Consider the following 13459-nt stretch of genomic DNA (forward strand, 5'->3'; position numbering starts at 1 on the left):
AATAATAATAATAATAATAATAATAATAATAATAATAATAATAATAATAATAATAATAATAATAATAATAATAATAATAATAATAATAATAATAATAATAATAATAATAATAATAATAATAATGATAATAATAGTACTAATAATAATAATAGGAAAAATTATTATAATTATTATTATAATAATAATATTATCTGCATTTGATTTGCTATATATAAGGAGGGGTTGTGGAAATATAATTAAAAAGTTTTAGATTAAAAATATGATAACTTCCCACACAGAAAGGAATCACACACGTAGTTAACTATTACTAAAATTTGAAACTTAAAAAATCGTAAAAAGTAGTAGTAAAATTTGATATTTAGTATCTTTCAATTCTTTTTTCTGTTCATTTTTTAAAGTTTGCAATTTTTCAATTTTAAATATTTTAATAATTTACAAATTTTATTTTGACTTTGAGAATTTGTAACACAATCCTCAAATGCTCAACATGATCATCTTCACTCCGTGAGTAAATCAAGATATCAACGCTAAACACAATAACAAACATGTCAAGATATTGCATAAAGACCCCATTCATCTAATCCATAAATGACGTTGGGGCATTAGTCAAACCGAACGACATCACCAAACACTCATAATGACCATACAGAGTTCTAAAAGTCATTCAGAATGTCATTCTCCTTCACCCTCAATTGGTGATAACCCGACCGGTGGTCAATCTTATAGGAGTAACTTGCTCCTTGGAGTTGATCAAACAAATCATCAATCCTTGGAATAGGATACTTATTCTTAATAGTAACCTTATTCAATTGTCGATAGTCAATACTCATTCGGAGAGAACCATCCTTCTTTCGGAAAAGCAACACAGGAGCACCCTATGGAGAGGTACTCGGTCTTATAAAATCCTTATCCAACAAGTCCTTTTTTCAATTGGTCCTTTATCTCCTTTAGCTCTTTTGGGGCCATCCGATAAAGATAAATATAGATAGGGTGCAGATCTCAGAGAAGGTCAATATCGAAGTCTATTTCCCTTTCGAGAGGAATACTGGAAAGATCATCGGGAAACACTTCTGAAAACTCATTTACAATAAAAATTGACTCAAGAGTAGGGGTTTTGGAATTTATATCCGTAATCCGAACAAGATGATAAATGCAACCCTTAGAAATCATTTTCCTAGCTTTTAGGCAAGATACAAAATGACCTTTCAGAACACAATTTCCTCATTCCCATTACATGATAAATTCATTCGGAATCTTGGAAGTGACCAATCAGGTCCTACAAACTATAGAAGCATAACATGCATGAAGCCAATCCATCCCAAGAATAACATCAAAATCTAACATATCAAGTTCTATAAGATCAACATGAGTGACTCTATGAGAAACAAAAGTAGAACGATTTTTATAGTCTCTGTTAGCCACAATAGCACCACTCATGGGAGTACATACATGAAAGGGATTAGAAAGAATTTTTGAACCAACATCAAATCTCATGGCCACATAAGGAGTAACAAACGATAAGGTAGCACCTGGATCAAATAAAGTATAAACATCAAGATGAAAGACTTTCAACATACCGATCACCACATCCGGAGAACCCTCATGATCTTGTCGAGTTTGAAGAGCATAAAATTTATTTTCTTCGGAGCACCCGAGCTGGAACTACTAGGTTGTGCTTTCCTACCATCTTTACCCTTTCTAGCTTGCAATGGGCAATCTTTCACCTTGTGACCACTCTTCCCATAACAAAAGCAACCATCTGTACTGGCTAAGCATTTGTCGTCATGTTTCTTGCCACACATAGGGCAAGTGGGGATAGAAGATCCATTTCCACCATCTCCTTGAGGTTTAGGGTTAGACACCCTATCCTTATTGAACTTATGAGACGGATCATTAGAGGAACCTTGACTGGAAAACTTTCACTAGAGTGAGGAAGCCCTTGTCCACCGGACTTAGAATGAGAAAAGTCACTATCACTGCTCCTTGCCCTCTTAGACTCTTTTGCCCTTTCCTTTAGCTTTTCCTCCTGAACTTGTTGGGCATGTATCATTAAACGAGAAATATCCATCTCCTTGATCAACATGGCGGTATGACATTCTTTGACAATCAAGTCGGAAACACCCAACACAAACTTACTCATCCTTTCCCTAGAATCAATGATCATTGTCAGAGCATACTTAGCCAATTGAGTGAAATTCAAAGCATACTCCTTCAGACTCATATTTCCTTGTCGGATGTTAATAAATTCAAACACTTTCACTTCTATAATTTCAATAGGAAAGAAATGATAAAAAAAAGCTCCCTTATATTTCTCCCAATCAAGAGGACCCGCATCAAAATCCCTCTCACTCTTCCATTGTTAAAACCACACTTGAGCAACACCCTTGAGTTGTTAAGTAGCCAACTCCGCCGTTTTAACCGTCGAAAATCCCATAATACCTATTATCTTATAAATCTCATTAAGTAACTCTTAAGGATCCTCATCAACCTTAGAACCATGGAATTCTAGAGGATCCATCCTAGTGAAGTCTTGTATCCTTACCGTCATCGTACCAACATTTGGGTTCACAAGAGCATTATCCTCTCTATTGGCTTGGGCCGTCATAGCTTGCCAACACTTGAAAAGTGGCTCGAAATTCGGCATGGGTCACTTGCTTGGCAAAAGGATAAACCAGAACTTGAGGAACCTCAAGCTCAACACTGTCATTTCCCTCATTCCTTCTCACATAGGCTCTTTGAGGGGTCATATCCTAAAAAGAATCGAATACAGTTTAGGAGAAAGATCTTTATAGAGATAGACTATATGAAATGACTTTAGAGTAATGAAAGATGTGAAATTTGCCAAACACTTTGTAGCCTCCTATTCATAGATGTGTCAAGCTTCATACTTATGAACAAGACTCTACTCAACGTGGCTTGTCAGACATCCTATGACCTTTTTCTAAAACCTTGTGCTCTGATACCAACTTTGTCACGACCCAAAGTACACCTTAGACGTCACATGACGTATAAGACCCCAAGAGGCCTTACACAAGCCACTTGACATACATTCAATACAAAATAATAGACAAAAGTAAAGAATCTCATATTAAGAAAATAGTTTGACATTTCAAACAGGAAGTCTAACATAGCCTTGACAAGCCATTTATTAAATAAAAAAAAAGTGGTTGGGACGTAACCCATAAAAGTATCTGAAACATAAAAACATAAGAAAGGAAATAAAGATGACATGGTCCTCGGAGTATGAGGACTCACCAAGTTTTGAAATCTCTAGGTGCAAACTAGCCACAAACATAGGGAGAGAAATTCTCAAGCCCTACATTAGGGAAACAATGTAGGCACAAATATGAATTAGTACATGGAGTGTACTATGTATGAAGAATATGCATAAAAATGTAAATCAGGATCATAAGGGGACATAATCTAAAACATGATGTGCATGACCAAGCTAAACATAGTAGAAACCTTTAAAGAGAATCATAATCATGAACATGGTCAATGCATCTTGAAATCATAAGGGAGCTTCAAAAAACATATCGAAAGTAACTTGATTCGTTTTGTGGGATATAAGCTTTAACCGTGTCACGACCCAGGGGTACCCTCTAGATGTAACACGGCGTACTCGACCCCAAAGGGGTCTCATACAAGCCCTTAGCATATCATGACATAAGAAATATAGAAATGATGCAGAATTTAAAACTTTTTACAATCGAAGTCTTTTCATAAAATCAAATGGAAGTCTAGACATTGTCTCAATAACCATCTAATACAATCGAGTATCAATAAGGGTTACAACCCTTTACAACATAGTCTCAAAAGAGAACGTAAAAAAGACACTAGAAATGAATAACTTCCGTCCTCGAACTAGAGGACTCACCAAGAGCATGGAGAGAATCAATCCAAGCTTTGATCAATAGAAGAAGCACACCTCAACGACCGGGCCCTACACTTATAGAAAATGTAGAAATATGAGTTTGTACAAAAATGCACTAAGTATGATAGCCATGCATAAAAATCCTTAAAACATGCTAAAATGGACATTTTAGTTGAAACCATGCTATATGCCAATTTTGAACATCATCTTTGAAATAATTGGGGAATGTAACTCATAAGACAACTCATGTAAAATTCATCATAGCATAAAGGATATCAACATAATCACAAGCATAGCCTCCAACATAAACATAATGCATACCTCAATCATCATAAGACATAGTTCACATATATAGTTAAATACCAAGATCATCTCATCATAATAGAACCATCACAAAAGTAACCCTAAGTTATACTTGCGCAATGCATAGATAAGATCTCATAATCCCATCTACACTAAGTACCACTTTTAGGCCACTATGCTCATACTTATCCTGCTTTGATCTCATCCATAACCCCTTTGAAAGCCTACTTGTGCAATGCATGAATGAAGTCCCATACCCCACTCACACTAAGTAGAGCTCCTTGAGAAGTCATAAGTATAGTTCATGTTCATAATTCATATAAAGCATGCATTAACTCATAAATCATCATATCATAAGAGAAACATACCACGACCACTCCTCAAAGCCTACTTGTGCAATGCATGAATGAAGTCCCATACCCCCACTCACACTAAGTAGAACCTCTTGAGGAACAATAGTACATAACTCATGTTCATGTTCATAGTTTATATTCTTGTTCATAGAGGGAAATAGCCTTAATCGACATAGATCATGTCTACTTAGAATCCGGTGTACTACCCCACACCGAAAAGAGGTATCCTACTTGCCTAAGGTAGAACTAAAGTTTATTAGCTTAAGTGGATCCACTAGCTAAAGACCTATGTGGGCACATAGTTATGGGATAAGGAGATGGCTACTAGAAACCCAAACTAACTGAGGTAAAAGATTTCCATCTCATGAGATAACTGTTTTTGGAACCCGGACTGACTGGCGTAAAAGGAACCCATTTAGAAAGCCGGACTAACTAACGTAAAAGCTTTCATTTGGGAAGCCGGACTAACTGGCGTAAAAGCTTCCATCTCATATTCATATCCACTCGGTGCTAGGCATAATTCCCTTTAAGTTCATGTTTATGGAAGAATGCACTAACAATCAATCCAATATGATATCATTACGTAGCTCATAGATTCAATAGGTGAGAATGACCTTTCAACCTTAGAATCATTAATATGTGAGTAAGCCTTTCACATCATGTTCATAGTATGTTCATGAGAATAGCCTTTCAATCAACACAACAAAATCATAAGAGTCATAGACATTTCATGCATAGTCATGTGTAAGGGTGCATATGAGAAATAGCCTTTCAACAACACCTTAGTCACATCATAGTCATGGTCATGCATGGTGTGTGTGTGTGTGTGATTGTCCTTTCAATGACACAGCAACAACATTATCATCATAGACACTTCACTCTCAAAGTGTTCATAAAACATGCACATAATATCATAATCATGCATAACCCTCATATCTTGCATTCAAGGACCATGGATCATATTAAGTCAACACATCTAGCATTCACTACATTAGACATGGATATGATCATAACTCAAGTAAATCATTAATTACATGCATAAACTCATGTACTCATATTTTTGGTCATGTGGGTAAAATCTTTCCACAATAATGCTATATACAATTCAACATACATAGTAGCTTCCTTCTTAAAGCTTCAACATTCATAGCTCATTCATATTAGTTTTTACCTTTAAATCCCTAGAAGTCATCTTCATACTACAAACCTTACTCTTAAGCAATAACTCACATGATCATCATGTATACCTAATTCTCAAGGTAATCTAACCACATGCTTCATTCTTAACCAATTATAGTGACATAGCATCATATGAACTCAATCCCAATACTACTCAACCAAGATCCATCATATAAGCCCCAATCTAGTCAATTCATGTCTAGAAGCTTTACATTTAAGCAATTCATATCTAGGTGCTCTAACCTCAAGCAATTCATAAGGAAGTTCATCAATCTTAGAAGGTCACATCTAAACCCTCAATCCCCTCTTTCATGGCATAACATTAACCATACCAATTTCACCCTAGAATCTTAGGTTAATCAAGAATAAATGTATAATTATACTAAAATTATGTAATTACACCACAAACAACCATTATCCATTCAATTGGATCAACATATAATAATACTCACACTTTAAGATCCAATTTTGGGAAAATAGGAAATTCATGGATTCTTGAAAAAGTTATCTTAAAACAGTAGAAATTCATCAATTTGATCATAATATAAAGAAATTAAATCATTGAAATCATTTTTGAAAGGGAATCCATGACTTGGAGTGAAACTCTAGCTTTTAGGGGAAATTGTGAGTTTTGAAATCTAGTTTTGGAGGGACTCTATAGGTGAAAGCTACCCATAGATGAAAAGCTACCATACCTTATGAAGATTCCTCACGAATTTGAGTAGGAAAGATGAGTCCTTGAACCCTATACTTTGACTTATTCTTCTTCTCCAATGGAGGTTTTAGTGAGAGAAATATTTGGGAGAAAGTTGGTTATGATTTGGGTCTTGTAATTTTATGAAGTGCAAAGGGTTAGTTAATAGCTTAATAACCCTTATATAGGTCTACTAAAACAATATAAAATGACCCTACACTAAACTAACCTCAAAAGGAATTACCTAAATTGCCCCTCCCTTGGTCGAGACTCAGGCAGAATTGAAGGCATGACCTACGCCTGGGTAGGTGAGCCTACTGGCCATCCTACAGGTCCGTAGGTCATGACCTGCAACTCAACTTTGAGGTCTTGACCCATGAGCTAGACCCATGTGGCATGGATGGACTTATGCCCTGTAGGTCCCATCCGTAGCTCACACTTTTGGGCAGCTTTTGGCAGTCTTGGGGAGTCTTGGGGTTTAGGGTTTAGGCTTTAGGATCCTCCTCAAGGACCCTTGGTTGGTCCTTGGGGGGTCGTACCTTGATGTTTAACCTCTAAACCCCTCATCCTAAGTTTCGGAAGCCATTTTACAATATTAACCCACACATCAAACTCTAAAACTCTCACGTAAGGCTCTAGTTTCACATACTAGTTTTTCGGGTGTTACAAATCGACAATAGACTAAGCAAGCTATACATGGAATCCGATGTAACTCCCACATCGAGAAGCGGGAGTCTACTTGCCAAGGTAGAACTCTGTATCATGGCATATGCTATATGTGAATCCACTAGCTAGGACACTCGTAATCCCTATCCTAAAAAAGATTATGTAAGAGAGCAAGGGTAGAGAGAAACTTCACCCCTATTGGGGAATCACACATGAGCCTATTACAAAAATCCATACGGATGGGATTAATTGAACCTATCATGTTGTATAATAGCCACTAAACATTAGTACAATTTCGAAGAAAGAACAAGTCTGAATGTCTCCAGTTCTAGAATAGAAATAAGATATAATATAAGGGTAAGTGACGCCTACTGGAGCAACTGACAGCTACCTCACGTACATCACAATGCAAGCCTCTGACATTTAAATTCTTAAAATAGTGGGGGTTATTGAAAGGAGAAAAAAAATGGTCTTGAAAAGTGTGGTTTTTGCATTTTTGAGAAATGCTCTAACAAAAAGTATCACAAGTGCATATATTTATCTTGAAATAAATCACATGTTATTGTTTGGATATATTGTGATGACTTTTGGCTCTAACATGAGAGTTATAAATAAACTATGAAAAATATGTTGAGTAGCCATTTAGCATGAAATGGTTCGGGTGAGAAAAAATTCATTCTTGAAATGAAAAATACCATAAAACATGTGATGGAATTTTCTCTGTCAATTCACATTATGTTGAAAACATTGTGAAATACAGTTTTGTTGATTTTGTTAGTCTTGCAACTCCTTTTGATTCAATTGGGTAAAAATGGAGTGACAAAAAAAAAAACGAATTTGCTAGCCTAATAAAAATATAATATATGTGACTAACAACTTGACTAGATATTGCATTTGTAGTAAAAGTACTTAACAGATGAGAAAAATTTGTATTATTTGTTGGAGACGAGAAAAACAAATTGTATTATTTGCTTACTCTACTATGGAGGTTGAAATAAGAAAATTTAAGCTTTCAACTAGTCAAAAAGTGAATTGATTTTACTATATCAAACACTTTATTTTGAGAAATAATTTTTTCTAATTTTGATTAATTGTGATAGCACCAATATTATTGGTAGAGTACAAAATTGTTATTACAACGGTAAATCCAGACTCATGAGGAGAAAACACAATATTGTGAGATCATATTGATTGTTGTCATACCATCAGTATTAATTGTGTTAAGACTTGTGATACTCTTGCGGATTTATAAACTAACTGCTTAGCAAGATAAAGAGTCTAAAGCACAACAAGGATTGATGAAATTGAAGCTCTTAAATTCTGAATCATATATAAGGAAACCCAATCTGGGACAAGAGATCCTATAAATAGGTTCAATGGAAAAAACGAATCATATGATGACTTGTCATGCAACACGCTAATATTAATTTTATTCAATCCCTATGACGTGAGTGCATTGATTCTTAGCATGTCATGCATATCCCCGTCAAAATGAAGGACGATTTTGTACTAACATATAATTGATTGGGGGTGGTTATATTTGAACCGAAATTATAACTAGAGGTATATTTATATTATTTCTAATAATACAATGGTATAGTTGACCATTTTCCGTTTAGCATTTGTCTTTGATAAGCCTTTCAGAATGAGGTCTAAATCCCAGAGCATACCCCTGAAAGGCTGAATATTGAGAAAAGATCATTGAGGAAAGTGGAAGAACAAAGTTTCTTTCCCAAAAGGAACAAGAGTGAGACCTCAAGTGAAGAGGGAGATGAATAGCAGAGTACAAGTAGCTGGTGAGCGCCAGCTAAGTGTAGCCGTCACTACATAATTTGATCTGCATCCACACCTAGACGGCCTTCACTAGGTGCGTTGGTGCGATAGGAAACTGTATGTTTAACTTTACCAAACTTCAGTACTATACATACGGAAATTTGTCACTACCACATTTTCTGATATCCAAACTGTAAAAAAATAAATATTCAACCTTCCTTATTCAAGTCTCAAGACAAGTTTACAGAGACAACAGAAGGAACATGAATGAAGTGCTGCGAACTGTATAGTTTTATTAGATTACAGACACCGATATCAATCAGTCTGACTTCTTCATCACACAACAGCAAACGTTAAGTTGTTAAGCACAACCAAACCGTAGGGACAATTTGTCTTCAGAACAGCAAAGCCACACGGCAAACTATCTTTGTAAATATACACACTAGTAACTAGAAGATTTCCCATAATTTTTATTTGAAGCACACATGGATGACAAATTTGAAGACTTGCTGTCCTCACATATTATGCTACCTGCTAATATCATACGCCAGTTGAAACATCTGAACATCTCCCTCATGCCTTTAAGATGCCAACACCAACTTCAAATTGGTTGTGTCTAAGACAGCCTGTGGATACCCATCTATTCCATTAGGTGCATGCATCCTCCCTCTGCTGAGCTTCGTACCCTGGCGTCTTATGGTCCTCAGTCCAGTTTCATTGACCGCTATATTGCATCCTTTGGTGCAGTGACCTTTTACAGTAGGAACCACTGTGTAAGGGTGCACCACGACTGATGAAACTACATTATGCAGGTTGTGGAGTGCTTATTCAGTTCTTCCTGCCTTTGTGCTGCCAGCATCTTTTATTACCTTCCGAAGATTTCCTTCTGCAAAAAGAACCATTACGCAGTGTTGCTCCACAAGTTGGAGAATAGTTGACTGATGGAATGTTTATATTCAGATGCTTTTTTCCACTGCTAATTTTGGCAACTGGACCTGCAAATAAACTTGGTATTTCAACTCCTAATTGCTTAGAAATGGGCTCTTTAACCCTCATACCCTTATGTCCTACACACCGCTTTCTTCCTACTGCAGGTTGCCTGGTGCAGAAACTACCATCATTTAAATGAACTCCACATATGACATTGTAGTTCTGGTGGATAAGAGAACTGGAGAACTCTTGAGAGTCTTGTGTACCCGCTCTGCTAGATAAAATATGCTGACAATCATTACTAGAAGAAGTCCTGTTTTCCAGTATAGGATTGTGGGTCCACTGGCCAATTTTGTCTGTCATTGGCTGAGAAATGGAGCCTTGATTTCTCCGTCCCTTGTGCTCCATACATCTTTTGTTTCTCTGGAATGGTATTCTTGCACAAGGAGAACCACTATCCAAGATAAAACCACAAATTGGAGCATTTTCCTCACCTATACTCACACACGGTCTTGTACTCTCATTTCCTTCTGCAATCAACTTGGACTTTACACTGTTTACCTTCATTCCCTTGTGCTCAGCACATCGTTTATTTCCTGTTATTGGAGGCCTTATACAAACAGATCCATGACCTAAAGCCACGCCACAAATAATATTTGGATCACCATTTACACCAAAATTCAGTGAAACTATCCTTGGCTGTGATCGCCCAAATTTCAAAATTTGTGGAAGGAAGTTGGTGCTTTTGAAGCTATCATGAACATCAGATCCATTCTCCAATAAAAGGGGCTCGCATGCCTTGATTCTAATGCCCTTTCGTTTCCCAAGGGACAATTGAAGCTTCCTGATGAAAGCAGGAAAACGAGTTTCTCTTGAAATGCCATCAAGCTTGCGGAGGACATCATTGTGGCGACGTACACCATTACTTCCTTTATTCCAAGCATAATCAAATTTGTCGAGCAGCTGGGCTTCAGTTCTCTCAGCATCTTTATTGTCATTCATCTGTTAAATATCATGAAACATTACCAAAACCTATAATGGAATTTATGGTTCATAGTAACTAAGGTACAAATAATCAATACAGCATGCAATTACATTCACTGAAACATGCTCAACTGCGAAACTACATGGCAGGCAGACAATTCACAATGATTTCTCAGAGAACAGAACAAAATGATGTGCTGAAAGCGAAAACTCAACTTGGCCTTTTAGTGTACCCATCTATAGCTTAGGGAAAGAACCTCATGGTAGTATTTTATCAACAAGATTACTAAGTCTAACTAGGAGAGCTTTAATCTGAATGCCAAATAGAAAACTGACAAGCGAAAGCAACAACTAATTGCAATTTTTGTGAAGGAAAAGTAACATTATCAAATCTAACAAAACAGTTTTACTTATAACTTGCATCACCAAGCGAGAAACATCTTTTTCCATTTCAATATCCAACAGGAAACCACAAAATGACACATCTGCAAGCTGCTTAAAGATGTAGATAGGAGAAATATGTACTTACAGGTGCCCACCTATAAACAATAGAGAAGCCTCTTGAGAATGTTTCTGTAAATAATCCAGCTCTCTTTGGACCAGATATATTTTTATCAACGCGCAGCTCGCTATTGGAACAGTCATTCTCTAAATGAGCACCTACACGTCCATATTGCTGCAGCCTAGTCCTAACATTATCCGATTTTCCAACATATACAGGAACAATATAATCAGCGCCAAGTCTGCTAGCCTCTCGCTCAGTCTTTCGTCGTGACACAGCTATTCCCAGTTCATAAACTCCAGAGCATGAGGTGCAGTTTGGCAGGTTCTGAGTCCTATATCTCTCTGTTCCTTCCTTCCCCAGTAAATAATCCTCCCAATCATTAGGCCCAACCAGAATCTGGCAGTAAAACAGTCATGATGAATCAGAAGCACAATAGGTAAGTTGCTAAATATAACTTTGCTACAATTCATCATCTAACCAACATGGAGAAAGAGAATTGAGATTACCACACTAGAACTATGTTTTCCTCGCAAATTAGATACTCCCTCTATTCCATATTAATTGAATTTGTGAGGCAATGCACATATACTAAGACATACCTTCAAACACATAATTTAAATGATAATTTCCACAATTGTCCTTTGTGAAATCATAAATATTACTTTGTAGTGTAATTTATCTTCTGAAAAATACAAAACTTCAATTAAGGAAAGGGAAAATATAGAAAAAAAATTCAAACATCCATCCTAAACTTTGAACAATTCAATTATTTTAAACAATGTAAAAAGTCTCAAAAAATTCACTTAAGGAACATAGGAGTAATATTAAAGAGATTCTACATTTCTACAACTACTATGTTATTTCTCCATTTCTTCACTTCCATAATCATGAATTACCTAATCAAAGACAAGCAAGGACAGCTCCAGATCTAAATCTAAGCAACGAAAATGAAATATTTGTCGAATTAAACAGAAAAAGAAAAGTGAAAGAGATTTGATGGAACCTTCCAGTCGGAGAAAGCGGAATCATGTTTTGTGCGTTTACAGTCTTCTCGTTTGAGCCAACCGGTGAAGGATTTGTCAGCAGCTGCCATTGAGCTCTTCAGCTGCACTACACTCGCTGGTATTTCCACTCTTTTTCCTCACTCCTATTTCCACTTTTTTCCTTATTTTGTGCGGAATTACATATATTAGTTATTTCAATTTATATATGGTATAAAATAGTATATCAATTTTTATGGTGTAAAATAAAATAGTATATCAATTTATATATGGTGTAAAATATATATATATATATATACACACACTAGTTTTTATAATCACGTGCAACACACGTGTCAAAAAACTAGAGTATATATATAAATAAATATTTATTTATATATATACTCTAGTTTTTTGACACATGTGTTGCACGTGATTATTAATTTAGAAAATTTAAGCGAAGATTTGAATAATAAGCTTTGCACAAAATAATATTGCAGATTCTTTTGTGAATGTTCAATGTGGATTGTCGTATATATGTCTTATTCACACGAACCTATGAAGATGGTCAATGAAAAAATTTATTAGTTAAATGCAATAATGTATATATTTATTTCAATTTGATGAGGTTCAATCATGTAATTAGTCGTATCTCAGTAATATTACCTTATAGACGATATTTGTTGTGTACTTTTCTTGTCATCTAACCAGTTGTGCTTTGCACGTGTATTCCACTTAATCTGTTTAGATGTCATATGAACATGTGGAGAACAACTACATTTTCTTTTTTAGAACTATTTTTGTATATTAACTTTTATTTTATAAGTTATAACATAATATATGACGTTCTTTTTGTTGGCTCTTATATTTGACTTCTCGATTGACAGTGTACATAAATCAAATATAGTTATCTACTGTCCATAGTTAATTGAGAAAGGTTTCCTTTTTTTTTTTTCTGAAAAAACTAAAAACTAAAATTAAAGAATATATTCTATTTGTGAAATCATATATATAATCACATGTTTATCTTACACCCAACAAAGATATAGCTCATATACTTGTAAACATTTTTCAATTTATTCAACCAAGCATGTTTTGCATTAATGAAAATATTTATCTCATAAAAATTATCAATTAAATAAATAATAAAATTAAACTAATACAAACTTCAACTGGCGTTATTTGAAGTCATATCAACTTTTCTTTGTCGAAAATACT

The 13459-nt window shown here is 35.4% G+C and overlaps 1 protein-coding gene across 2 annotated transcripts; it reads right to left on the reverse strand.

Moving 5' to 3' along the window:
- Positions 1 to 9035: 9035 nt before the first annotated feature.
- On the reverse strand, positions 9036 to 12430 carry LOC102589426 (uncharacterized). 2 transcript variants are annotated; one of them, XM_015307799.1, is made up of 4 exons: positions 12265 to 12430; positions 11286 to 11657; positions 9958 to 10774; positions 9036 to 9725 (listed from the first exon to the last, which is right to left on the reverse strand). In XM_015307799.1, the coding sequence occupies exons 1-4, from the start codon at positions 12352 to 12354 to the stop codon at positions 9667 to 9669; spliced, it is 1338 nt and encodes a 445-aa protein (XP_015163285.1). In that variant the 5' UTR covers positions 12355 to 12430; the 3' UTR covers positions 9036 to 9666. The 2 variants fall into 2 exon arrangements, with proteins under 2 accessions (XP_015163285.1, XP_006345326.1); XM_006345264.2 differs by having other exon boundaries at positions 9036 to 10774.
- Positions 12431 to 13459: the final 1029 nt, after the last annotated feature.

This window comes from Solanum tuberosum, unplaced genomic scaffold (assembly GCF_000226075.1).
Source record: "Solanum tuberosum cultivar DM 1-3 516 R44 unplaced genomic scaffold, SolTub_3.0 scf00067, whole genome shotgun sequence".
NCBI classification, from domain to species: domain Eukaryota; kingdom Viridiplantae; phylum Streptophyta; class Magnoliopsida; order Solanales; family Solanaceae; genus Solanum; species Solanum tuberosum.

Excerpts from the sequence above, each read along its gene's own strand:
- LOC102589426 (XM_006345264.2), bottom strand. The coding sequence starts at position 12,354 with ATGGCAGCTGCTGACAAATCCTTCACCGGTTGGCTCAAACGAGAAGAC. Across the intron at positions 11,658-12,264 it reads CCGCTTTCTCCGACTGGAAG|ATTCTGGTTGGGCCTAATGA; the intron begins GTTCCATCAAAT and ends TTTTACTGCCAG. Across the intron at positions 10,775-11,285 it reads TTGTTTATAGGTGGGCACCT|ATGAATGACAATAAAGATGC; the intron begins GTAAGTACATAT and ends GATATTTAACAG.